Source organism: Rhodamnia argentea, chromosome 7 (assembly GCF_020921035.1).
Source record: "Rhodamnia argentea isolate NSW1041297 chromosome 7, ASM2092103v1, whole genome shotgun sequence".
Taxonomy (NCBI): Eukaryota; Viridiplantae; Streptophyta; class Magnoliopsida; order Myrtales; family Myrtaceae; genus Rhodamnia; species Rhodamnia argentea.
The window spans coordinates 7,056,352-7,081,849 of NC_063156.1; the positions used below are offsets into that span (position 1 = coordinate 7,056,352).

Consider the following 25,498-nt stretch of genomic DNA (forward strand, 5'->3'; position numbering starts at 1 on the left):
CCTCTTGTTTGAGCATATTCACGGATTCTTGATCTCCTCCTTTTGCCGAGTCAAACTCACACTTCATGAATTTGGTCTTACTTCGACTTAACGTAAATCCTTTAAACTCCAAAGTGCTTATCCATAATTCCAATTTAGCGTCAATCCTAGCCCTAGTCTCATCAATAAGCACAATATCATTTGCAAATAGCATACACCACAACACCTCATCTTGGATATCTTTTGTTAGCTCATCCGTAACTATGACAAAAAGATAAGGACTCAAAGCGGAACCTTAGTGTAAGTCTATTGTGATTGGAAAATAACTTGATGTGCCATTACAAGCCTTCACACATATAGTAACACCATCATACATATCCTTTAATTGCCTCTACATACTTTGAAGGTACATTTTTCTTCTCAATAACCCACAACAAAACCTTTCTTGGAACCCTATCATACGCCTTCTCAAGATCAATAAACACCATATGTAGGTCTTTCTTTTTTCTTGATATCTCTCCATCAATTGTCGTATCAAGAAGATAGCCTACATGGTAGATCTTCCTAGCATAAATCTAAATTGATTTACAGAGACCTTGGTCCCTATTCTTAAACGATGCTCAATAACTCTCTCCCACAACTTCATTGCATGGCTCATAAGCTTAATGCCTCTATAGTTGGAACAATTATGGATATCCCCCATGTTCTTATAAATAGGCACAAGCATACTCTTCCTCCATTCATCGGACATTTTGTTAGTTTGTAGAATCTTGTTAAAAGGGTTAGTCAACCAACTTATTGCCACATCCCCTAAACATTTCCACATTTCAATAGGAACACCATTGGGTCCCAAAGCTTTACTAGTCTCCATATTCTTTAATGCTTCCTTAACTTCATGCACTCTAATTCTACACACAAACCTTCTGTTTAAATTATCAAAAGCATCCTCCAAATCCACCTCATTTCTATCGCTCTCTCCATTAGAAAACTTGTTAAAATAGCTCATCCACCTTTTCTTAACTTTTGCATATCTTAATAAGAGTTTTTCATTTTCATCCTTGATGCATCTAACTTCTGTCAAGTCTTTACTTTTCTTGTTACTTATCTTTGCAAGCCTATAGATACATTTTTCTCCCTCTTTGCTCCCAAGTTTTTTGTATATATCGGAGAAAACCTTGGCACTAGCCTTTCGCACAGCTTTCTTGGCATTTTTTCTTGCCAATCTAAACTTTTGCAAATTCTCTTCATTAGAACATTTTATGTAAACATCTAAAACACTCCTTTTTTTGTTTAATTGCCTCCTGCACCTCTTCATTCTAACACCAAGTTTCCTTTGTTTGATATTAGTTCCCTCTACTTTCCCCTAACACCCCTCTTGCCACTCTCTGGATGCAATTAGACATCTCGTTCCACATCATATTTACTTCGCCCTCTAGTTGCCATGGTCCTTCCTAAAGCATTCTTTCCTTGAAATCTATTTTTTTTTCCTCTTTTAACTTTCACCATCTTATTATGGGGTTCTGAGCACTTTTCTGCATTTTTTGTACTTTGTTATACCGAACCTCTAAAACCACCAGCTTATGTTGTATAGCTACACATTCTCTAGGGTGGACTTTGCAATCTACATATGAGGCTCTATCCTCTCTTCTAGCAAGAAAGAAATTAATCTGGCTACAATTTTTACCACTATAAAAAGTGATTAGATGTGACTCTCTTTTTCTAAAGAAGGTATTTGCCAATATCAAATCATAAGCTAATGCTACGCTCAAGATGTCTTCGTTAGCCTCATTTCTAGTCCCATAGCCAAATCCTCCATGAACTCTATCAAAACCTTCACTACTTTGACCAATATGTTCATTTAGATCTCCTTCTATGAATACTTTCTCCTTGCGTGGTATCCCCCTTAAAATCTCCTCCGGATCTTCCCAAAATCTATTCTTATCGTATTCTTGCAGTCCAACTTGGGGGCATACATACTAAGGATATTCAAAATCAAGTCTCCCACCATTAGCTTAACCAAACTAATCCTATCTCCTATTCTGTTAACATCAACAACTCTATCTTTGAGACTTTTATTGACCAAAATCCCAACTCCATTTATACTCTCTTTGTGCCTGTGTACCACAACTTGAATTCGGTGCCTTCTACTTCCTTAGCCTTTTCTCCTACCTATTTAGTCTCTTGCAGGCAAGCAATATTCACTTTCCTTCTAGCAAAAGTATATGCTAACTCCTTCAACTTACCCGTTAAGGTTCCTATGTTCCAACTCCCCAATCGAATCCTTACCCCCTCGGCATCTCTTGCTCCCCACACTGGCCCATAAAAGTGTGAGGACCCTAGCTCACTTACCACCACATCCGGGCATCGATGTGGCGCATCACTCTGGGAATGATGGCCCAAGGCTAGCTTCCTTACCCCTCGCACCCACCTATCTTGGTGCAAGGACCCTTGCCCATTTTTTGCTACATCCGGATGCCGATGCAATGCATCGCTAAGAAGATTGCGCTTCAACGAAAAATTAAAAGGGTTCATCTCATAAAAAAAGCTCTTTTTTACAGTAGGCTCACTAAGCTTGACGCAACTCTTCTCCTTTACCCTGGTTTGGGACAGGCTATGTAAACATACATAGATGGAGTTAGGGACTATATTATATGTTAGGCTAAAATTGAAGGACTATTTGTACCATTTTCCCTTTCAAGAATCATCTTTCATGTGTTGTACTTTTGATCAAACTCGGATCATTGTAATTCGGAACAGGCTTGTCTCGACCGTTTCCGGGTTGAAAATCGGGCCCAATTGAAAGCCCGGGTCCACGTGGTCTCTGGAGGCCCATTTATTTTGGGCCCAATTGCCCATTTTCATCTGTAGAATCAACCTTCACTCGCGGAAGTGGGGGCGCGTGCATGCGATCGCGGTCTCCCTCCAGCTGAAAATCGAGCTCCGTGTCGCCATTGAAGCCGGAGGAAGCTCTTTCGTTTTCTCCAAATATCGCTACTGTTTTCCTCCCTCCATCGCTCGTTAAATCCACTGGTAAGTTTGCGTTCTCTTGTTCAACCTGACGGCACTTGCGTTTTTTTGGTTTCTCTGTTGTTTTTCGAGTGAATTGACTTGCGTTTAGAAAGAGCGGTCCTTTAGATTGGAAGTGAAAGCAGCGATCTTGAATTCGTTTGCTTCTTGGTCAGATACCCACCATTGAAGAGATAAATATTATCTTTTTTTAAGTTCAGTCTTTCGCGTGGACATTCTAGAGAGGTGGTATTGACGATGAACTCTGGTTAGCTTGAGGAAGGGACTTGTCTGAATTATAGCGTAATGGAGTCCTTCCATGTCTATCTCGTAAACAGGAAGAATCATTCCAAAGGAAAAGAAAAAAAAAGAATAATTTATGTGGAAAAGAGTCGTAGACGTGATTCATTGGCTTTCTGGAATTCATCCCTATGGTTGCTGAAGCTAGCTATTGTAGTCTCCATTGCAGCGAATTCATTTCCATGTAATCGAAAATCGTCTCATTGTGCTATGCAGTGATGTTGAAGCGCGGAAGCAGATCGAAACAATTGTTCGGCATTCATAGCTTTCGCATTCCGGCTCTGGTTTCGTCTGTCACCCTGATTCTTTTAGTTCTGATTTTGTTCTCCCGGGATGGTGATAAAAAGCCAATGCCAGTACCGGCACATCTGAAGCAAAGATGGAATAGGTTTGACTCTTTGGTTCAGTTTCGCCCAGTTGTGGAGTTCAGGAATGGGACAGATTTGATATCGCAGATACCTGATTCTCCAAAAGCAGTGCTGTTTATAGCTCATGGGTGTAATGGCAGAGCTATTAATTTCTGGGACAGATCTCCTACTTGCCAGCAATGTGTTGGTTTGCCTGAAGAGAGACTGCTTGTTCTCGAAGGTCTTTCTAGGAAATTCGCTGTTCTCACCGTCTCCAGCATGGGAAGATGCTGGACAATGGGAGAGGAAAGGGTAATCGTTAGAGATATCATTAGATGGTGGATTGGTAAGAACAAGCTCGAAAAACTTCCTCTTGTGGCTTTAGGGGCATCCTCTGGTGGTTACTTTGTTTCTGCCCTTGCAACTAATTTGAGGTTTAGTAGCATTGTGCTGATGATTGCTGAGGGGATGTTTGATCAGATGGATGTACCAGAGGATTATCCGCCCACCCTATTTGTTCACATGCCCAAGGACACCTATAGACAGCAGAAGATAGATGAATTCATGCCAGTTTTGAAGAGTAAGGGGATCGATGTTGCTGCAGTTGAATGTGTTGAGTTTCCTTTGTCGGTGAGTACTTTTGCTGAGAGGATTCCTGGTGTAGAAGAAAACGTCTCAGCCAAGTTATTTGAGCTGTTTCGTAGTAAGGGCTTCGTGGATGCAAATGGGTATATGAAGAGTGATGGGCGTAAAACGCGCTGGAAGAAGGCTCTCCAGGAGAATAAGAATGTATTGCTGGATAGGCAACTGGTTAATCATGTCCAGGAGGAGCTGAACCTTGCATTTGCATATCATGAAATGACGAGCTTGCAGTCCGAGGAGATATTTAAGTGGTTTGAGTCTCACATGAGCTGATTGTGGCAGTGAATTTTTCCTTTTGATTGGGATGGGCCCTGCATTGGTGCTGAAGCAAGGCTCACCCTCGATTGCTTCGCATTCATACAGCTCGGTACTGACCTTGGCCTGAAAAATGGAAACAGTCGCATAAGTTTCCTTGTGTGTTTACAATGTGTAGAAACATGGAGCATCAGCAGTGGAGACTGACTGAAAAGGATTGCATAATTGATCAGTCCCCGCCACGACAACCAGAACGTATGCAAATTTCTCCTCTGTTGGGTGAAAGTAGTGCTGAATGTGAAATCAGATGCTGTGAATCAAATGGTGATCAACTGATGCTTTTGTTTTGTTTTTCGTGGTAGCTGCCTGTGCGGTACCTCCCTTTATTCAACCAACTTTCTTGGTCTCGCCTATACATATCTGAACAGACAGAGTAGTCCTCTTATCACTTGACTTTGTAAGTTGATCTTGATGCTTTCTCTCGAGGCGCCAAGAAGTAGATGGTAGTCTTTCCAGAGACATGAGCTATGATTCTACACATAGTTTTGGGAATTTATATTCAATTGTTATCTTGCCAAAGATTGGTACTTGAAACAAGCATCGACAAGAGATCTTTGGAATTCTATGTTGGCAAATCCGATTGAGTCCCTTGTGAACATCTTGTTTAGCAATTAGATTCTAACCCTGCAGTTGTCTAAAAGATCACAAGACAGGACAGTAATCATCTCTAAATTCCTTAAATTTCTTTCCTGTTGTCAACATGAATTACCTGTCCAACCTCATAAACTGGCCTCGTAATTTTTTCTCTTTGCAATGCTGAAAGCAGAATGTCTGTTGAATTTATCAGTCAGTAAGAAGGAATCTGGTCAAGATCCTAACTGTCATGCATGGACTTCAGTCGAAGAGACATCTCTGATTTTCTAGCAGAATGTTATTGGAGAAGAAGACACTACTTGATGAAGAATTACTTTAGGCGGAGCAGATCTAGGTGTAGTATTTCAATCTCCTACTGAAGATTTGAGAGAAAGAACACATTTTGATATCTGCAACCTTTGAAATGGAAGTAAAACCATTCATTAAGCATTTAAAATGTCCACAAACTATCCATCTCAGTGCTCTATAACACCACGAAAGAAAGCTAAAAAGCAAACGAACAACCCATAAAAAACCACAAATTGACGCACAAACTGCTGATATAACAATCCTTCAAAGGAAACATCAAGGAAAGGTCTTTCCATAGGTACGGTTCATTTCAATCCCTGGGCTTCGTGTGCCCTTCGTTGGCGAGCCGGAAGAGGCGGGCCTGAGCTGCCGCAGCCGAGTTCGAGCCGAGTGCCGCGGTGAAGCTCTCTCTGACCTGCTGGGTGGTGTAAGGGAAGCGGGAGTTGACCATGGAGTTGAGGAACGAAGCTGTTCCTTCTCTGTAAAGCTGGCCCAGGCCGTCGTGGCGGGTGTTGGAGAGTGCTTGCATCAAGTTGAGGTTCGACGGCAAGCCGGGCATGCTGGTAACCCCGAACGTGCTGCCCATGGTGCCCCACCACCCTAGCAAGCCCCAAATCACCGCCGGGTGGTTCCTCCAGAAGCTGCATTTTTCGGTAAATGCCACGAAAATATTAGTGTCAGTGTTGGCGATTTTGGGTTTCGTCCTTTTGGTTTAGAGAGAGTAAAATTTCATACCAAATACTAGACGTTTGGTTACTATCCAATTTAGGTAATTTGACGCATCCCAATCAAGTAGAGAACGCTTACAAATTTCACTAAGCGAAGTACAATTGAAAATTCCAAATTTCACTTGGTTAACTAAATTTTTCTGGTAATGTTTGATTCGACCTGACAATGTCTTCTTGTCAACAATATACTATGCATGGATCTAATAAACATCTTCCTGAGTTTGCAAACTCACTTGCACGTCCCAGTGAAGGGATTCGAGTTCGGATCGAACGGAGGTGTGGGAATGGTGGGAGCGCCGGGGGTGCCTGGAATAATAATGGGGGTGGTCGGTGGGGAGACAATCACCGGAGTTGGAGTTGATGGGGGTGGGCTAGAGTAAGATCCACCACCGCCGCCCCTAGGAGTTGATGGGGGTGGGTTATAGTAAGATCCGCCGCCGCCACCACGAGGAGTTGATGGGGGTGGGTTATAGTAAGATCCGCCGCCGCCGCCACGAGGAGTTGACGGCGTCGGGACATGCGGAGGGTTTCCGCAGTTTACAGTCGGCGGTGTGCCTCCATGCCGGTGCGGTGGAGAAGTCCTGTGTGGTGGAGTTACGCGTGGAGCTGCGGTCACCATACACCGAACGTTAGGATTCTAAACTCTTATCTTTTCGCGAATCATTCGGTGCAAAACAAAATCAACTCAGAATACTTAAAAAGCTCTAACATGTCACATGAACATCCATTCAAATGAAAACACTGACATGAGGAACTAATAGCTTACGTATTCTAACTTGTCTACGTCATAATGAGAGTATCTTTCTTAATAACCGTCTTATATCAGTCTTAACAAGCAAATCATACGTAGAAAGCTTCGTGCATGGAAGCAGCTCCCAGACATCAAGACGAAGATCGAAAATATGTTCGTCAGTAGCATGTAAAGAGGGAGAGGAAGAGAGACCTGGAGGAGGAGTGCCAATATGGGGATCAGGAATAGGAGTGTAGTAGTTCTTCTGGTCCTCAAAGCTGGCCTCACCCACCGCCGGAACGACCAAGTTCTGGGCCGCCGCCGCCGCTGCCACAACCCAAAGGCACAGGAAGAGACCCGCGCTCTGGCCTTTCTGTTTCGCCATCTTTTCTCTCGTTTCTCACTTCTCTCCCTCGGACAACAGACAAAGAGATCAGCAAGAAAGAGCTTGGGAAAGAAGAGGAACCACGCACTAGAGAGAGAGAGCGATGAGAGAGGCTTGTGAAGGAGCGGGTAAATATAAAAGAGTCGAGCGATCAAAGTCTCAGTAAATAGATGCAGGTTGGACGATGTGGTTAGTTGACGTGTTGCAGAGCGCATTTATGCGCGACATTAATGTTCATTACACCCCCTTCAAGGTCGAGTGTTTGTGTCTGCCTGCCTGCGTGTTTCTTGAAGTGTTCTTAGCTTGCCACACAGCATGCAAAGTGTTGTATGGAATGCAACAGCTCACAGCTATTGCTGTTAGCTTCGCTCCTCTCAATTCTCTCTGTGTCTTCCTTTTAGTTTTCTTTAACCGACATCGGTCGTACCATTTAGCTTCAGCAATTCGGGCTCGGACATCCATCGTAACATGTTATCTTACAAACATCTGCTCTGCGCGTTGATCGTAACATCATCGGTTGCACCGTCCGGAATGAGTTACTTTGTGAATCTTCGAGCTTGTTTTTCAGTTCATATATGCACAGCTTCGAGTCTAGATGGTTTGATGGTATGAAACCCAAACAAGAAGATGTATTGCCAACTTCACTCTCTTCCCATAAGCTAGCACTTCTGGTTTGTTTTCAGCAAGAAGGTTCACCGCGATATCATTTTCTTGATGGGGATGGAATATCTTCAATAAGGTTAAATTAGTCGATGATAACATCGGTCGAATTAACGTCATGGACGCAATTAACTTGATGGCATCAACATTTACCAAAATCCAACTTTCAGAATGTATTATGAATAGAAAAGTTTACTGTATAGTTTATGCAGATACATATAAACTATGATAGATTCAACCGTATCCTACATGCTAGACATAGCTGCAATGAATGGAACAAACATTCTCAACGACACTTAAGGTCAAATATCATTCAGAACTATGGCCTGGACATGGAACAAGACTAGAGCCCTTCTCAAACTTGCCATAACAGAGCCAAATTCAGGTGATTCACTCTCTTAAATGTGCTTAATCACGTGATTGATATGGTGCAGGTTGTGTTAGTAGGAGCATAAGAGGCTTGGGACAACTTAATTCATCCCCAGATTAATGTTCGAGTTTGTAACGATAAACGTGTGGAGACGCAACCGTTGTTCTTACCCCTCCAACCACCGCCTTGGATGACACATTAAGACGATGGCCCTAAAGAAGACCTAGGTGTGGTCCCAAGCCATCACCTTCATGACTAACCCGGAAGATTTCGTGTTGACCACCTGATCATCAACCGCGGAATATCCAATCTCACTTGCTTTAGAGTATTTCCCTAATAAACAACGCTTTCCGTTTATTCAGAGTACTCTCGAAGCGAAGAACATCCGGTGAGGATTATCGTCGACGTGCGAAAACTGAAGCGGCGCGACCGTGGCATAAAATACTTTCTCGTCGGTTACACATGGCTGAAACTTCATCTGTTTCAGACTCTATATATTTCGGAACAGCATCCAAGAATCCTGGGAGGTTCCTCACTGCAACTGCTCCTGATTTTCTGGAAATTCCACCTTGTCGATTTTTATTTTCTTTTTTACCTTCTTCTTTTACAAAAATAAAGAATGATAGGACCTAAATAATTCCGTAAGCTCTTCCTTAAGGGGCTTCCAATCCCCAAGTGGGATCATCACTCATCCAAACATGGTGGTGGTTGAAGGGCCCATTCAAGACCCTTCAATGATTTTCTGTCTCCATTTAAGGTACTTGCTCCTTCTAGTGAACTGTGGCGCAACAGTTTGAGTAGGTTTGATTGAATAGCTAAGGAAAAAGCATGGGTGAACTTCTCGTTCTTGGCATTGAAGGTCTCGTGGGGAGCTGTCCAGATTTAATGGCAGTGACAGAGGAGTTGGTGAGGCATGTAAAGAGGAGGAGTTGACAAGACAGCAATGAGTTGGAGGAGATTTTATATTTTTTTTTTGTTTTGTTTTGTGTCAAAGAGACGATTTTGAATCTGTTTGAAGGGTCTTTGGTCTTGGGTCAATTGCCATAAAAACATATATATTTTTTTGAACTAGATATGTACATTTATAGGTTAATTCCAATTCAATTCAACGTGTGACTGCTTGAAGAACAGTGTTAACTTTTTTTCGTGAAACAAGCACACATCTCTCAGCTGTCCCATTTAGGAGGGCACAGTAAACGCCAACCCCCCCTAACAAGACTCGCATCGTGGTTTTGAAATCTCAATCACCCCCCCTCAGAATGCATGGAGTTATCCGATGACCGAAACGCTCGCTCGCTCGTTCGTCCGCTCGTTCGCTCTTCTCCCCGTCTCACCGATGATGCCGGGGTGATCGTTGTTCGGACTCTAACGACGTTATGACGTAACGTTATCGGAACTTCTTCAACTTTGTGGTACGACTGGCGAGAAGCACTTGTTTTGCAGTGTAGGATACAGCTTGTCTCAAATCTCTCATCCAACCCCACCGTATCTAGGCTTCTTAGTTTAGTTCCAAAGGTACAGCTCCATTTATTATAAAAAGAAAAATTTAGAAAGAAGGTTGGAAGGTGCATTTCGCATTGTGATGGAGAAAAACGCGTGGGTTCCACAAATATATGAGCCCTTCATTTATCTGCTCACCGGACTGCAATTGCGCAGCATGTGTGTAGGGGGGCAACCAAAAGAAAAATGGAAAAAAAAAAATTTCTCGTCTTATGATGCATGCATGACGATATTTACATGCACGAGTCGAATGCATTCGATTCATCTCGACTATCGATCAATGGGCGCCTCGTGTCATATTCAAGCTCAAGAGGCGATGTGATGTGCCGACCCGAACATTACGCGGTAACTGGAAAAAAAAAGAAAGAAAGAAAGGGATTTGACACCTTAGGTGTCCAAAGTTTAGCACAATTGGAAAGAACAAAATTTCTAAGCATAGGGTAAATCCCAGGGATCAGGAAAGAGATGACCAGCGAAGCTGCAATGATTGGACTGAATAGTTGGGTGACCAACCCCTAAGGGATGAAATGCCACTGGGGTTCCAATTTTTTTTATCAGATCAGCAAAGTAACATTGCCTATCCTTGTATTTAGATAAGCTGCTGACTCTTTCTTGCTTTTTGACTAGTATGATCCCTGGGTGCATTTGATCCGATTTTTAGGAAAAGTTTCCGGGTAAATATAAATGACTTTCTGTTAAAGGGTCTTTCGAAATGCAAGTCATATTTGGTAGATTGTACTTAAAATAGTTTGGGGCTTTTCGTGGTATTGAATAAATTGAACAGAAACTAACGAATAATAAATTTATCACAGGTATATGATGGTTAAAAAATTAAATTAGGATAAATTTGTCACATGTCTATCGATTTTGGATTTTTAGTAGTATTAATCCAAAAATATATTAGCATTTCGAAAATGCTTAAAGCCCAAATTACCTCTGAATCTGCGTTGCGATAAAAGGCCTGCGGAGGCAGGTGAAAATGCAATTGCACTTCTCCGAAACCTCTCCAAAAAGTTGGTCAAAGTCAAACAACCATTTGCCCTTGGGCCAAGGGCTTCGACTTCGCGTTGCTGCCAAATGCAGCCCATGAGCTCTGTAGATCCGTAGCCCGTCCTTCAAGAGTGTCAAATCCAGCCCAACTGCGATCTGAGGAGAGGTAATAAATTTGTGATCGGCTAATTCGTTGGGATCGACATGTTTAAGTGCAAGAAGCAAGGTTAAATGATCATTGGCGACGATGCTAAGCACCGATGTTATTTCAGAAATACATGTTTGAATTCGGAGTTCTTACTTAACTCGAAGCCTATGGTAGCAATCTGATGAAGAGCCAAACAAATTATCGGTTTGTATTGACAACTCGACTTTAGGGTTTTCTTTTCTTTGATCTCTTTCTAATTCCCGGCAGCATCGCGACAGGAATATGAATACTATCGACCATCGCGACTCACCAGAAATTGCGAGATGCCAAGAAGCATTACCAAAAATTCTCACAACTAATAGTCTAACATTGGTGAAGTACATGGGAGACTAGATATAAGGGGTATGTTGGGAACAACTGTAGTAATTTATAACCATTACTGTAACAAAACCGGCTAAAGATGTTCTAGGAACCTGATGCCAAACGTATTAGCAAGGGAACATTCCTAGGACCGAATCGATGGAGAGCATGTTCCAGCCAACACCTAGGTCCAAACCGACACGGTTGTGAAAACCTCTTGGAACGATAGAAACACTCTTGATAAGATTAGGTTGCAAGTCCTATGAAACCAAGTATTTGGATGGAACAGGAGTTGCCGAAGTAAAACTTCAGGATTTTGGCTAAAATGTGGAATGCCTATTGCTTACTTTGTGATGCATGTGAGAGCTAACGCCGGAATATGCACCGGGTACCAATTCTCATATAATATCAGAGAAAGCACCTCCTTTTACAATCCAGGGAAATCGCTAGACCTGAAGGCTAGACCTGAAGGCAGACAATTCACGTAGCACAACAGAGACTGAGACTCATGCCTCGGCAATCTTTTCATACGTTAATGCAACAAAGGGACTATCCAAACCTGGAGAAAGCAAATCAAGATTCGGAGGATCTTAAGGACCATGCCTATGGTCAAACATTTCAAGGCCTTCCAATGGTCGGAACAAATTCTTTAGACTGATTCAAAAGTAAAGAATGCTTCATTCCTCAGCATGAGGGTAAATTAAACAGTTGAAATTCATTGGAAAGTAACCAACATTCCCTACAAATCCAGGCATTTTACACCACAACAGGGCTCTCTAAACATGCACATTTTGTTCAACAAGTACCGAGAAAGTGTCCATGACAGATTCATCACACTTATTTCTGTGAATAAGGAATTGAGAAGAACAAGAATTGTCAACTACACTACCTCTTTCTAGCACTAATTTTTTTGGATTCAGATTCTGAACAACCTTACAAAATTTAGCTACAAGGAAAAAGATGCATTTCCATGCAGCAATCATATTGAATTAACTACAAGAACCTCAAAATTTAGCATCAAACACAAAGGATTGCCTATATTTACAAAAAGCCTCTTACAAAGATGGTGGTTCTTTCACACAACAAGAGCCATCTGGAAGCAGTCTGTGACTTGTCGGCTTCAATCCTCCACTAAGCCAATGTTTGACAAGGGTATTCTCCAGCTTCCTTACCTGCATAATTTGTTTATGCAAAAACAAAGAAGCAGGAAATATCTGTTATATGCTCAGCATTCCAGAGAGAATCAATTCCATGAAACAATGAAGAGAGCACAGTAAAAACCTTTTCTTTTATGTTCTCCACAGAACAACCTTATTAACCTCCCATTGGGTGGTCACCAAATCTGGCTAAACAGATTCAGATTATACTCTTTAGAAACTACATCATTTGTGTGACAGACCCAATGTTTCTTGCCCTTAGCATGCCAAAGCCATGCAATGGCAGACAAGAAAAGCATGTTGTCTTGGCCTACACTAGTTTTTACCTCTCGACATTTTTGGGTCAAAAGCTATTTTAGTCATTTGTCTGCTTGCAATCTCCTCAAATTCAATCTTTAGACTTAGTTCAAGCTTGTCACCAGACTCTAAATATTTTTCCACCATATCATTCATCAGCAATTGTGAGCAAGAAAACATTTTTAAAATTCAGTTTAGTCAGTTCAAAAGTGGTTAGCATGGATTACAAGTTCAATAAAAGAAAAGATACAAACAAAGCAGGAGAGAGAAATGGGGATTTCAAAATACCCAAGAAGAAATAATTCCGCTCGATTCAGATGTCATCCACATGATACAAGCATGAAAAGGATAAGAAAACCCTCTAGAGCTAAAGGATGAAATTTATGATACAACAGTGAATGCTTTACCGCACAAAATGCTAGGTGGCAACTACCAATATGTTGAAAAACTGAGTGTCGCATGATGAGACTGCTTCAGCAAATCGATTCACACTCAAATATATGGAGGACTACAAGGACTGCATTCCAGTAATGTTGGTCCGGTAACATTGAGGATGAGAGGAGAAACATTTTTTTAATGCTAAGGATATTTCCAACAACTTACTTCAAAATGCAACTATATGATGGGGAAGGAAAGTCAAGAGATATAGAAGGACCTAAGGAACATAAGGAATGAACTAGAGTGGAGAAAACCTTAGTGATTTTTTCATTTATTCTTTTCAACAGAGATGCAAAAAGTAGGTCTAGATAGAGATGAAGTCTCTTCTCCAATTAGAACCTGCTTGGATACAATTTTCTTTGCCAAATGTCCCCCCATAATTTGATTTCACATTCACCACTACTCTCATGTGCAAAATAAGCTAGAATGTTTATACCAACATTATAAAGAGAAAACCAGCATATGGCAATCTCATAACTTTCTGAAAAACATCAATTGTGAAGCAAAATAACTCATGGGCAGGTGAATTCTAGACAAGGGGCAAATGAAAAAGGTCGTAAGCATTTAGAGTATTAAGATGAAATTTGCTACCCAAATTAATTTATTTTATACTTCATCTCCAATCTTTCAGTTCTCTCTGTAGCTTGGAAATGGTTACAATTTGTGGCAAGCACCCATAGGCATCAATAAAAAATGTATAAACTACAAACTAACTGACCTGCCTCACAATATATGGCTCTTCAGCAAGACTAAAGGGCTTGGTTAATATAGTAAGAAATCCATTTCGATTTCCATAGACAATATCTGTGAAGGGACGATCTCCCACCTAAAAACAAAATAACAAGTTAGGAACATTCACAGGGAAGAAACTAGAGCAACATCTAAAGCAACTCAAGTGTACTACCATTATAAGGCTTGAGGAATCACAGCCAAAGTGGTTTTCAATTTCTTCAGCTGTTCCTGCTGGTTTCTTCACTCCTAATAATTACACAAAATACATAAATCAGGACATCAAAGCAAACAGTCTTCATAAGAAAACAGAAAGTCTGCATTTCTTTCCTCCCATGTTCAACGAAACAAGAAAAATGGAATAGCTAAGATTAACTCAGAGAGCTGAAATATAAGAAGTGTAAATTCTGATAAATGAAGTATGTTAAACAAAGAATAATTCCTAAACAGCCAGCACCAATGACATAGAAATACTACATCTCTACTACCATGCTTTTATAATTATTTTGACTGCCAAGATTGTCCATGCATGAAAACTGACCGATTGATAAACTACATGAATGCTAGGGCCAAGTAAAAGTTCACTAGGCTGCTAAAAAATATTGAAATAACATTATTAGTAGTTAGCTTCCCATGTTGCATCCGCACAACTACATCAGTATCTCACATGTGAGAGAGCTTTAAATTTGGATCCATTGCAAGACTTTTGGATCATGAATTATATATTTTCTTTTCTGCTTATACCAACACTCATGTAACCCTTTGACAATTTAGGAACTGTTTACTCCTGTTCTACGACTAACAACCATGTGTGGTTACATTTGGTGCTTAGGGTAAAATGACCACTTAGGTGTCCTCCACAACTCAAGGCACGTTGGAAGACTACAACCTATGATAGGTTTTCATCCTCAATTGACTTAGATGCGATGGCAGTCACGAGCTTGCAAGAATTTCCTTTCCATCTTAATTTATAATTAGTTAAGAATATCAAAGGCAGTCACATAAGCATGACAATCAGTGCTCTATAAGCAAAACCCAAAGTTTTCCAGAGAAGCACAATCAATCAACATTGACAGACGTTTAGCATGAATACTAGAAACCCATTTGCAAAAGTTTCCCTGAAAAACGATGGAAACTGAACTATCAAATAACTTACTATGCCTTATAACTTTTATCCCGATTGCCCACTCGAGTGCTTTCGCTTTGGAACCATCATGATCATATTCCAGTAACCCTGTATCACCAATTCGACAAAGACATAGACAATGGCAAATGCATTACATTCTCAAGCAGTAAACAACACAATGACCTTCAAATTCAAAAGCTTCAACCTAACATTACCAGCAGAATTGCTAAAAACCGCGATATTTTGACCGAAGACCGATTTGCATTGCTCTATGGAAGAAGCATTAGGGCCCCAGAGCTTCAACGAATAAGGCGCAGTGAGGGTATTGTCCTTATCAAACACAACGCCCTTGAAACCCCTCCTCTGCAGCTCCGCCCAATCAATATAGCGTATATCAGGGGCACAGACGTGCGGAAGCAACAGATGGCGATCCCTCGCAACCACAGAAGCCGAAGAGACAATCGCCTCAAAGTTAATCCTCTGCCCAATCGCAGCCTTCACGTCCGCCCACCACATGCTCGTGAAAATTCCTCTGTTGCGCTTCTTGGCCCTTCTGTCCGCCCCTCGTTCCAATGACGGATCTTGATCTCGTTCCCGATCCTGGGTCTCCGGGCTTTGAGCCTGTGATTCGTTTCTTTCGATGGGAGAGTAGAGATTCTGAAGAAAGGTATGGTTTTGGCTCTTACCCAGATGTTCTCGCTCCTCGCTGCGGCTGCTCGTGGTGGTGAGGAGGAGGAAACAGGTCTCGACGAAGCTCGTCTGCGTCTTCGCGATAGCGAGACCGCTGGGTCTCCGCTTGAGGCGGGGATCAAAGTGCAAGCGCTTGGGGAAGGGGTGGCAGCAACAGGAGAAGCCAAGAGTGAAAGAGGACGATTGCATCCTGAAATTTATTGTTTTTTATCCCCTTCGGAGCGACAAAGTTATATACTTTTTAGAGTGCCATCGCTCGTAGTCGTGGGGCTATGGAGAAGAATCTCTTTTGCCAGAATTTCTGGGGCCGGTCGATCAAAGCAATGGCGCGCGGGAGTTGTGGTGGATTCGCAGCGCGGCGATTCCACTTGGATTTTCAGATCATCATTTCGTTTGATTTGCATCAACGTGGAGATGAAATTGCACGAGGACATCATGTGATCTGTTCTGCCTGTTGGGGCAACTCGGGAAAGAAGGGGGAATTAATTGCAAGGGCAAAGAAACGACTGAATAACTGAATAAGCGCATGAATGATAACCACTTTGTTCTTTGAAATAATTTTATCCTGGGAAGAAAGATCGTCTGATAATGATGCAAATGAAATTGTTTTGATACTAGCAACTGATGGACGGCAGCCAAGGACCGGTGACTAGCGGCTTGGGATCGACGTGACGAGACGAGACGAGTTTTTATTTCTATTGCTATTCCAGAATTATAAAAGTAGAAATATTTCTAGTTCTCATTTCTGTTGCAAACCTATTTTTGGGTTAAAAATTTATCCCGAAAATAGAAAAATGAAATTACCTTACCAAACGGATTTATATTTCAAACATATTTCTCGAGAACAAAAAAATAGAAAAATGGAGAAATAGAATATTTATCATTCGCGCTTTAAATCTGCACGCAACGTTCCACGGAAGTCATCGGAAAGAAGAAAAGGAAGTTTATCCCTTTCGTATTCAAATGGGTTTGAAAGGCTTTGTGGAAGCCAATCGAAGCGCAAGAGAAGGTCCCCAGTTAACCCCATTTTGAATTTACAAGGTTCCATGTTTATTTGCAGTGACGACCATAAGAACAATAATAACAAAGCGATGCACAGCTCTAAATGATCAAATCATATCCGTCTAATCCGGCATCACCGTTAGAAATATGAACGTCTCAAATGCGGTATATGGCCCCGATTCTTTCCGGGGTTATGGTGCTTCAACCTTCGAACCTATCCGAGCCTAATTCGCCATCGGGTAAAAAGCTTATCGATCTCAACGAAGCAACTAGGCGAGAGCCCGAAATAACTAGGATTCGATAGTGAGGAAATCATCATTCTTCTATCGTAACCAAACCTAAAGATGGAAAATTGCGAAAACCATCCCTCGATCCAATTTATTTCATTCGTCTTCTGTCACATGAGGTAACTCGATCAAATCATAACCAAAGTCAAGCAATAGAGAGAAGTATCTCAACAGGTGAATAATTTGCAGAGTCTTGAAATGTTATCAGTGACTTCGCTTGCATGAATACAACGGGCGGTCCTCGACACACACACACACACTTTGCGCTCAATACTCTTCAATATCTCCACGGAGATACGACATGTCATGCGTATCATTCGTCTTTCACGTCATCGGGAAAATCCGACGTCGGTTGGCAATCGACTAACAACACTTGTATGAGCATATAACTTGTACATATAAGCTAGTAGCTTTTGCTTCCGAAACTAGGGATGAATGATCAATTCATGAGCTGACAATCTAATGCCTGTCGTAGGTTTCCACGAAAAAGGCCTCCTTGATTTCCTCCGAACGAGGAACTCTTTATATCGTTGTCTGCTTTGGCTGTATTTTTTATGCTATTCAATCACAAGAGAGGAAAATGAAAGGCATTATGTTAATTATAAGTTATTGCCCCCGAACGATTTTTTTTCCCGGTAGTTTTATCCTTTGATCGTGTCAACTTTAAAGCTTTCCATTCAAATTTCATGTGGTATCGGAGCCGATAGTTTTCTGTTCAAATCTCATCTCATCGGTATCTCTCTTTATAGCCGTAATCGATCTTCGTGCCGTAACTTTAGGATACTTTATATCTTAAAGCGCAAGTTCATTCAATCGGTTCAAACTTTTGACTTGGCGACTTGTATGAATAACCCTTTTCCTCCCCATTTTGTACGATCAGAGAATTTGGATGCCAAGATAATTTTACTGAAAGCAACAAAAGACTGTTCAGGCTGAGACTGACGTAAGGACCAATCTTCCTTCCTTTCTTTTTTGGCTGCTCTAGACAAAGCACGGACGTAATGAGACGTAACAGGCACTTTGGACCGTCTCTTGGTCCGGATTATGCTTGGAACGTACTTGATTCTTACAACATTATCGAAATTTGGAGCAACAGATTGATTGTCCAGATTTAGTTGGAAAAGGAAGATACCAACATAACCAGAATTAAATTTTAGCACATCATATCTGTTTTTTCTCGCATCATGAACCGTAAGAAATGAGAGCATTTCAAGCAGAATCTCATCTTGATTCTTTCTACATTGAAAGTGCTTCGACCTTTGAACCTACCCGAGCCTCATTCACCCTTGGGTCTAACCTTATCGACCACAAAAAAGTGACTCGACGGGAGCCTGAAATAACTAGAATTCGACAGAAAAGAAATCATTGTTCTATCTTTGACATAGGAAGTAATTCCATGTAACTATAACAGAAGTCAAGTAATAGAGGGGGAAATATTTCAACCAAGTACATATTTTGCGAGTCTTAAAATGTCATCAGTAGCTTCGCCTTTATAAACACGACAGTGATCCCTGATGCAAGATCTTTGCACATAATCCTTTTCAACATCTCCATAGCAACACAATAGTATACACGTACATTTAGAAACTAGGGATGTCTGACCAACAGCTGTGGATGGCCGGCGACAGTTGGAAACTAGGGATGAATGATCAATTTATAAGCCACCAATCTAATGCCGGCGGACCCTCGATAGTCGTAGGTTTCCAGGAAGAAGTAGGCATCCAAGCCTGGTGCTTGGAGTGAGGAGTGTCTCCAGCTTGCTCTCGTCGAAGACGAGCCTTCTTGTTTTCCCAGAAGCGTTCCTCTTGCATACTATCGTTTGCTTGTTTGCTGTATCCTCGATGCTACTCAATGACAAGAGAGAAAAAGGATTTTCAGGACAATTTAGCTGTAATAATGTCGTCGGTCATCTGTCTCTATAGTTATAATGCATCCCCACGCCGTAATTGTAAAGAAAATCGCAACTCGTGGAAGGAGACTATGCATATTATGTACTAAATCTGCTCGTTTCTCTGTAGAAACTCAAATCTAGTCTCGAAACTTACCGCAACCTTACGGCGGGGCCGTTCCTTGCCCTATCCACGACTTTTCTCCACTCGGAGTTGACCCTGTTTAACCTTCGCAGCATCTGATCGCATTCGTCTAGCATTGCAGTCAGGCTGCCCGGCGCGTCGACCACGAAGCTCAGCTTCGGGCGGCCGTTGTCGTCCCTGAACCTTATTGGTCCGACCCCCCACCTCACGTTCAGAGAAGCGCAAGAGATTGGCAGACACACATCCCGTGCTTGATCCAAGGAAACACAGGAGATGTAATGAGCTCTGAGCGTAGGAATTGAATACTCCTCAGGGTCTGAAAACCTCAGAACGCCATTGTTATTCACAGCCCTCAAAAGGTTTGAGAACTCCGGCTGTATGTAACCCGTAAGGAGTGACCGAAAATTAGGTTTGGAGAGTCGCATCAAGGAAAAGAACACGTTATCGTGACACGCTTCATTTAGAGGAAAGACCATATGAGACATATCCTGAAAGTTTTAGGTGTGTTCTTCCTCGAATCAAAAGGAAAAATAAAGTCTTCCATTGAACAACGAGTAAAGTTTAGACAGTAGAACCCGTAAAATGTATACACAAACTTAGAATTATTACCCGGTAGAAACCCTCGACACAGCATCGGAATAGTCGGAGATTCAACCGTACATCAGCTAAGGCCCTGGCCGACAATGTATACAAGAAAAGCAATTCAAATAATCAATTAGGTAATTGTCTTTCTCTCTCGGTAAATATTCTTCTCAGCTCAAAATGCAGCTTGTGATCACGTAAATGCATGACTAAAGGTAAAAACGACTTCAATAATCGTAAAGATTCATTCTTTACTTTCAACCATATATATCACCCTACATGATTCACCATATACTTCGACCCACTTTTAATTAGCCGTTAACATTCTTGTCAATAATCTACTGAAAACTCCTTGCCGCTTCACTAAACCTTCAGTTAATTATAGCCGATGGCACTTAAAACTTCTAGAAAATCCATTGAAAAAAAAAAAAAGACCTTGAGTTAACAAAATTACATAAATTTAAGTAAGAGCAAATTATACCGGTGTTTTTGCTTTCCGAGACCAAGGTATTCTGCAAGTGTTGCCATCTGCATAAGGAAAAGAAGTATAATACATCTAAATAAAGAAGGCGGAAACTCTGGTTACTAATTATTTAAGGATAAATTTACCAAAACCAGTTTGGTCAAGCATATACGGAGGTTTAAGGACATGCAACAACATTGTAAGCTGCCAAAAACTGAATTTTTTTCTTTGGAAAACCTCTAATTTTCGTGGAATGCACAGTACATACTGGAGACTCAAACCTTTCCATTCCTTGACTATGTGGGAATTCAGAATCTAATCGAAGTTTGATGGTATGTATTTCATCAGGTAAAATGTGTCTGTATATAAGCGTCTAACAAAAGAAATCACATGGAAAAGAGTCTGAACGCCAAGTTGGAGAAGTTTTTCATATACCGCTAGATTGTCGACTTCTCCTCTAAACATCTCACACAACTCCCACGTGTCGATCACGTCCAAGGGTTCCGGTGGCGACCGCCGGATTTTGTGGAACGCGTCCTCTACAATTCCACAGTCGAATCTTTTGATGTTGTGGCCTACCCAAATTCTTCCTGCAAAGATAAATTAAGGGGAGGTGGAACAAGATGAAACTTAATGTTGTGTAAAAGCGTGTCATAGACTGTGAGTGTATACCGTGAAGCATGTCGTAGACGGTGTGAGCAATGTCCGAGAAGGAAATGTTGGAGGAAATGATATCTTCTCTATCGAGTCCATTTCTTCGTTCTTCGAATTCTGCAAACTCCCAGTCGTGTTGGGGCAGAACCAGAGAAGAGAAGTACTCTTTCTCGTCCAGCGTTCGCGGGCATATGATGATGGCCCCGAATTCTATGATGGCTTCCGTTTCTATGACCGTCTCAACGTCGAAGATCACGAGTTCCGGCTGAGAAGAGTCCATTCTTGTCTCCAAGAGAGAGCTTGTTCAGAGAGAAAGAGAATGCTTGAATAAATACAGATAGGACTGTGTGGACTCTATAGTGTGAAGTGTTCCAGCGTCCTTCTGCCTTTAAAAAAGCACCGTGCCCAAAAGCAAAAGAGATGGCTTAGTCCACTTTGGTCATGTGGTCAAGCCAAGCCTTAGAGAGGAAGCTTGTATTGTATCGGAGCATTGGAGGATAACTTAAGTAGAAAGGCGTTTCAAGCAATGCATAGTGGAGACGTGATGCAAAGTTTGAGGTTCATTACTTTTTCCAACTTTTTTTTTTCCCATGTGATATTCATAGGAAGGAAAAAAGTTCCCATTTTCCTCCTGTCCTTTAGCAGAAATTTACAAAAGTAAAAGCGTCGGGACCTGCACCCAGATCCGATACTAGTATTTGAGAGATTACCAAGAGAAAATTCCAGTTTGAACCCACACATAAAAGTTTTGAGTTAATGAATTATGAGTCAACTAAAAATTATAACTGCTTCACATTGCATTACATCCTTATTGTTGAAAGATGGGAATGTTCCATCTTCTACCCACAACATTTCTCCACTCGGAGTTGATCCTGAAGCTCGAAAATAACCCTTGCAACATCCCGTTGAATTCATCTAGCTTCGTGCTCAGGATGTCTGGCAAGTCGAACACGAGGGTCAGCTTCGGGCGGTCACCGTCACCCCCAAATCCTAAACCTCGTGTTCAGAGAAGCACAAGAGATTGGCTGTCGTACTTCAATAGTTCTAGTTGAGCATAGACTTAGGAGGAAATGTGCTGGGTCTATAATGTGAAAATGAATACTGCAAACAAACGTGCTAAAATAGTTTAAATTCGTTGAACAGTATCCAACTTTCTCCCTACCGATCCAGGCATTTTACTCTAGAACAAGTCCAAATAGATTTTGGGCACTCCTTCCTGAGAATAAGGAATTGAGAAGAAGAAGAAATTTAACACGAGCACATCCTATCCGTTTAATCTCGCACCATTAAGCAAAATTTCACCTTGATTCTTTCTTGGTTAAAAGTGCTTTAACCTTCAAACCAATTCGAGCCCAATCCGCCCGTGGGTTTAACCTTATCAACCTCGAAAGGTGACTCAAAGAGAGCCCGAAATAACCAGGATTCAATAGAAAAGAGATCATCATTCTATCTTTGCATCGTTTTTTTATCGTAACAAAACATAAGATGGAAAATGGGAAGACCAGTTTATAGTCCACTCTGTTCCTTCTTGTCTTCTGCCATAGAAAGTAATTCCAGGAGATAATAACAAAAGTCTATAGAGGGAAACTTCTCAACAAATAAATTTTTTGCAAGGTCTTAAAAATGTTGTCAGCAGCATGGCTTGTATGTACCTAATACACACTCATTGCATACAACACTTCATCGCATCTTTCCAGAGAAACAATAGTAGACATATGTTTAGGTCGTCAGGGATGTCCGACACTGTAATCCTTTTCCGGGCACACGACACTGTATAAGTGAGTAGCTTTTGCTTCCAGGACTAGGGATGGATGATCAATTTATGAGCCACCAATCTAATGCCAGCGTACCCTTGACAGTGGTAGGTTTCCAAGAAGAAGTAGGCATCCAACTTGGTGCTTGGAGGGAGGAGCGTCTCGAGTTTGCTCTCGTCGAAGACGAGCCTTCTTATTTCCCCGGAGTCCGTCCTCTTGCAAACTATCGTTTGCTTGTCTGCTGTATTTGCGATGCTGCTCAATCACGACGGAGAAAAATCAAATTCGGAATGACCCATTTCTAAAGCTAAATGGAGGTCGTTTCGGTTTTAAAGAATCCCATGTATAATCGGTAGTATTCCCACTCAAATCTCACTCGGTGACAGAGTGGAAACTCCTCCGTTCAAATCTCATCGCACCGTTCATCTCTTCTTCAATGCTGTGATTTTAAGAAAAACTCCGACTTTTGGAAGGAGACCACATATGTCTCTACTAAACCAACTAATTTCTTTGTAGAAACTTGAACTCAGTTTTAAAAACTTACCTCAACCTGACAGTGGGGGGGTTCCATGCTCTAACCACAACGTTTCTCCACTCGGAGTCGATCCCGGAACTCTGAAACAACCTCTGCAGCATCCGATCGCATTCCTCTAGCATGGTGCTCAGGTTGTCCGGCGCGTGGACCACGAAGCTCACCTTCGGGCGGCCGTTGTCGTTCCAGGACCTTGGCCCCAACTTCACATTCAAAGCAGCACAAGAGATTGGCAAATACACATCTCGTACTTGGTCAAAGGAATCGCGAGAGTCATAATCAGCTCTGAGCGATGGAATTTTATATTCCTCGGGTTCTAAAAACCTTGGAACTTTGTTGCTGTCCGTGTTGCCATATTGTGCCCTCAAAAGCTTTAAGGACTCTGTCTGTACATAACCCCAAAAGTGTAACAACTTCATTTAGAGGAAGGATCATATGATACATAAACCTATAATTATTACCAGGAAGAACACCGCCGCACAGCGTCGGAACAGTCGGAGATTCAACTGGACATCATCTAAGCTCCTGGCAAATCATAAATATAACGAAAGCAAATTAAAATTAAAATCCTAATAAATCAAAACTTAAATCCCGATAGCAAAGAAAACTACCTATGTTTTTGCTCTCCAAGATCAAAGTATGCCGCAAGTGTTGCCATCTGCATAAGGAAAAAAGAAAAAGAAAAGAAAAAGAAAAGAATAATACCTAATCCCGATATGAGTAAAAAATTGCAAACCTATAGCTGCAAAAGTGGGAATAATGGCACCAAAGGTAATAATGTTTCCGTGAAGTAGGGATCGATTAAGTATAAAGTTTCCTAAACATTTCGGTCAAGCATATATGGAGGTTCAAGGACATCGTAAAGTTACCGTAAATTTTGGTTATTTACTTTCGGAAAAACCTCTATTTTGTTGAATGCATGGTAAATCATAAGATATGAGATCCACCCTCTATCAACTTAGCACAAAATCTAACGATAGGAGACTTCATAAAATTATACATTGCGATAGTATACATTCGATTTTTTTTTTCCCTCTCATCCTATAATGACATACTCATGAAAAGGGCAGTCCATTTCACGATTTTCGCATATACCTTTACATTGCCGGCTTCACCTCTAAAATGTTCGCACAACTCCATCGTGTCGATTACGCCCGAGGGTTCTGGTGGTGACCGCCCGATTTCGTGGAACGCATCCTTGACAATTCTAGAATCGAAGTCTTTGATGTTGTGACCTACCCAAATCCTTCCTACAAAGAAGGAAACTTACTGTTGTAATAACGTGGTGAGCAATTATGGTTGAAATGGGTGGTACGCTTTTTCCACTATCATTTGTTGGAATGGTTAATATGATGCAGTATAATGAGCAGACAGCGAACCATGCACGGAATCGGGGACAGCGAGGATATACCGTGAAGCATGTCGTAGATGGTGTGAGCAATGTCCGAGAAGAAGATGTTGGAAGAAATGATGTCTTCTCTATTGAGTCCATTTCTTCGTTTCTTTGAATTCTCCAAACTCCCAAGTCGTGCTGGGGCCGAGCCAGAGAAGAGAAGTACTCTTTCTCGACCAGCGTTTGCGGGCATACGATGATGGCCCCGAATTCTATGATGGCTTTGGTTACCTTGACCGTCTCAACGTCGAAGATCACGAGTTCCGGCTGAGACGAATCCATTCTTGTTTCCAAGAGAAAGCTTACAGAGAGAGAGAGAGAGTGCGCTTGAGCAATTTACAGATAGGAGGGTGTGGACAAGACGGTGTGAAGTGTACCCGGATCCTTCTGCAGTCCTTTGCCTTTAAAAAAGCATCGTCTCCAACGACAGGAACAGAACGGGCCTAGTCCACTTTGGTCATCTGTTCAAGTCTAAGTCTTAGAGAGGAAGGTTGCTCGGAGCATTGGAGGATTACTAAAGTAGAAAGGCATTTCAAGCATGCACAGTGGAGACAAGATAAAAAGTTTCGCGTTCATTATTTTTTTTTTTCCATTTCTTTCTCCCATGTGAGAGTGATAGAAAAGGAGAAAAAGTTGCCACTTTCCTTCGTCCTTAAGAAGAAATCTACAAGGAATGGCAAAGCTGACCGTCCCAACAAGCCAGACGGTGGGACGATCAATTTTTTACCAAAAATATTATTTGCTCAAACCGGATCATCACTTGTTGATCCGGTTTCACTTCACTCTTTTTTTTTACTTTTATGTGTTTGTGTTGTAAGCTAAAAATTACAAGAAGGCCTACACAATCAAGGTTCTGATGAAACATATCCAATTGACAAGCATATCATGCGGATAAGTGGTGTGTACATATGAGACGTGAACTTTTAGCTATGTGGGTCATTTATATTATATGTGGACTTTTGGATAAAAAGTTATTTCAGAATGTGTAATGTACTAGAATTTTAGAAGCATATCATGCG

The 25,498-nt window shown here is 41.5% G+C and overlaps 6 protein-coding genes across 12 annotated transcripts in view; 2 read left to right on the forward strand and 4 right to left on the reverse strand.

Annotated features, from left to right (window-relative positions):
- Window positions 1-25,498, forward strand: part of LOC115746805 — a 959,385-nt gene that overhangs the window by 837,916 nt on the left and 95,971 nt on the right. The gene's annotated exons all lie outside the window — the stretch shown is intronic.
- On the forward strand, window positions 2,869-5,160 carry LOC115746919. 4 transcript variants are annotated; one of them, XM_030682904.2, is made up of 2 exons: window positions 2,869-3,009; window positions 3,502-5,160. In XM_030682904.2, the coding sequence occupies exon 2, from the start codon at window positions 3,504-3,506 to the stop codon at window positions 4,545-4,547; it is 1,044 nt and encodes a 347-aa protein (XP_030538764.2). In that variant the 5' UTR covers window positions 2,869-3,009; window positions 3,502-3,503; the 3' UTR covers window positions 4,548-5,160. The 4 variants fall into 4 exon arrangements, 3 of the variants coding, with proteins under 3 accessions (XP_030538764.2, XP_048138067.1, XP_048138068.1); XM_048282110.1 differs by having other exon boundaries at window positions 2,880-3,009; window positions 3,162-5,160; XM_048282111.1 differs by having other exon boundaries at window positions 2,882-3,009; window positions 3,228-5,160.
- LOC115746921 (protodermal factor 1) lies at window positions 5,589-7,432 on the reverse strand. 2 transcript variants are annotated; one of them, XM_030682908.2, is made up of 4 exons: window positions 7,143-7,432; window positions 6,678-6,805; window positions 6,433-6,632; window positions 5,589-6,112 (listed from the first exon to the last, which is right to left on the reverse strand). In XM_030682908.2, exons 1-4 carry the CDS (start codon window positions 7,312-7,314, stop codon window positions 5,782-5,784), a joined length of 831 nt encoding a protein of 276 aa, XP_030538768.1. In that variant the 5' UTR covers window positions 7,315-7,432; the 3' UTR covers window positions 5,589-5,781. The 2 variants fall into 2 exon arrangements, with proteins under 2 accessions (XP_030538768.1, XP_030538767.1); XM_030682907.2 differs by having other exon boundaries at window positions 6,433-6,805.
- On the reverse strand, window positions 12,200-16,189 carry LOC115746920 (phosphatidylglycerophosphate phosphatase 1, chloroplastic/mitochondrial). The gene is made up of 5 exons (XM_030682906.2): window positions 15,305-16,189; window positions 15,120-15,197; window positions 14,139-14,212; window positions 13,953-14,060; window positions 12,200-12,514 (listed from the first exon to the last, which is right to left on the reverse strand). Exons 1-5 carry the CDS (start codon window positions 15,966-15,968, stop codon window positions 12,398-12,400), a joined length of 1,041 nt encoding a protein of 346 aa, XP_030538766.2. The 5' UTR covers window positions 15,969-16,189; the 3' UTR covers window positions 12,200-12,397.
- LOC115733423 (protein NEN2-like) lies at window positions 18,491-21,176 on the reverse strand. 3 transcript variants are annotated; one of them, XM_048282105.1, is made up of 6 exons: window positions 20,819-21,176; window positions 20,587-20,736; window positions 20,165-20,216; window positions 19,711-19,774; window positions 19,114-19,475; window positions 18,491-18,898 (listed from the first exon to the last, which is right to left on the reverse strand). In XM_048282105.1, exons 1-6 carry the CDS (start codon window positions 21,078-21,080, stop codon window positions 18,718-18,720), a joined length of 1,071 nt encoding a protein of 356 aa, XP_048138062.1. In that variant the 5' UTR covers window positions 21,081-21,176; the 3' UTR covers window positions 18,491-18,717. The 3 variants fall into 3 exon arrangements, with proteins under 3 accessions (XP_048138062.1, XP_048138065.1, XP_048138064.1); XM_048282108.1 differs by having other exon boundaries at window positions 18,491-18,912; XM_048282107.1 differs by having other exon boundaries at window positions 20,165-20,211; window positions 20,582-20,736.
- On the reverse strand, window positions 22,549-24,965 carry LOC115733198 (protein NEN2-like). The gene is given in 8 exon segments (XM_048282103.1): window positions 22,549-22,809; window positions 23,099-23,472; window positions 23,548-23,611; window positions 23,698-23,744; window positions 24,182-24,336; window positions 24,498-24,591; window positions 24,593-24,610; window positions 24,612-24,965. Coding segments are annotated over 8 exon segments (1,110 nt in total). The 5' UTR covers window positions 24,762-24,965; the 3' UTR covers window positions 22,549-22,601.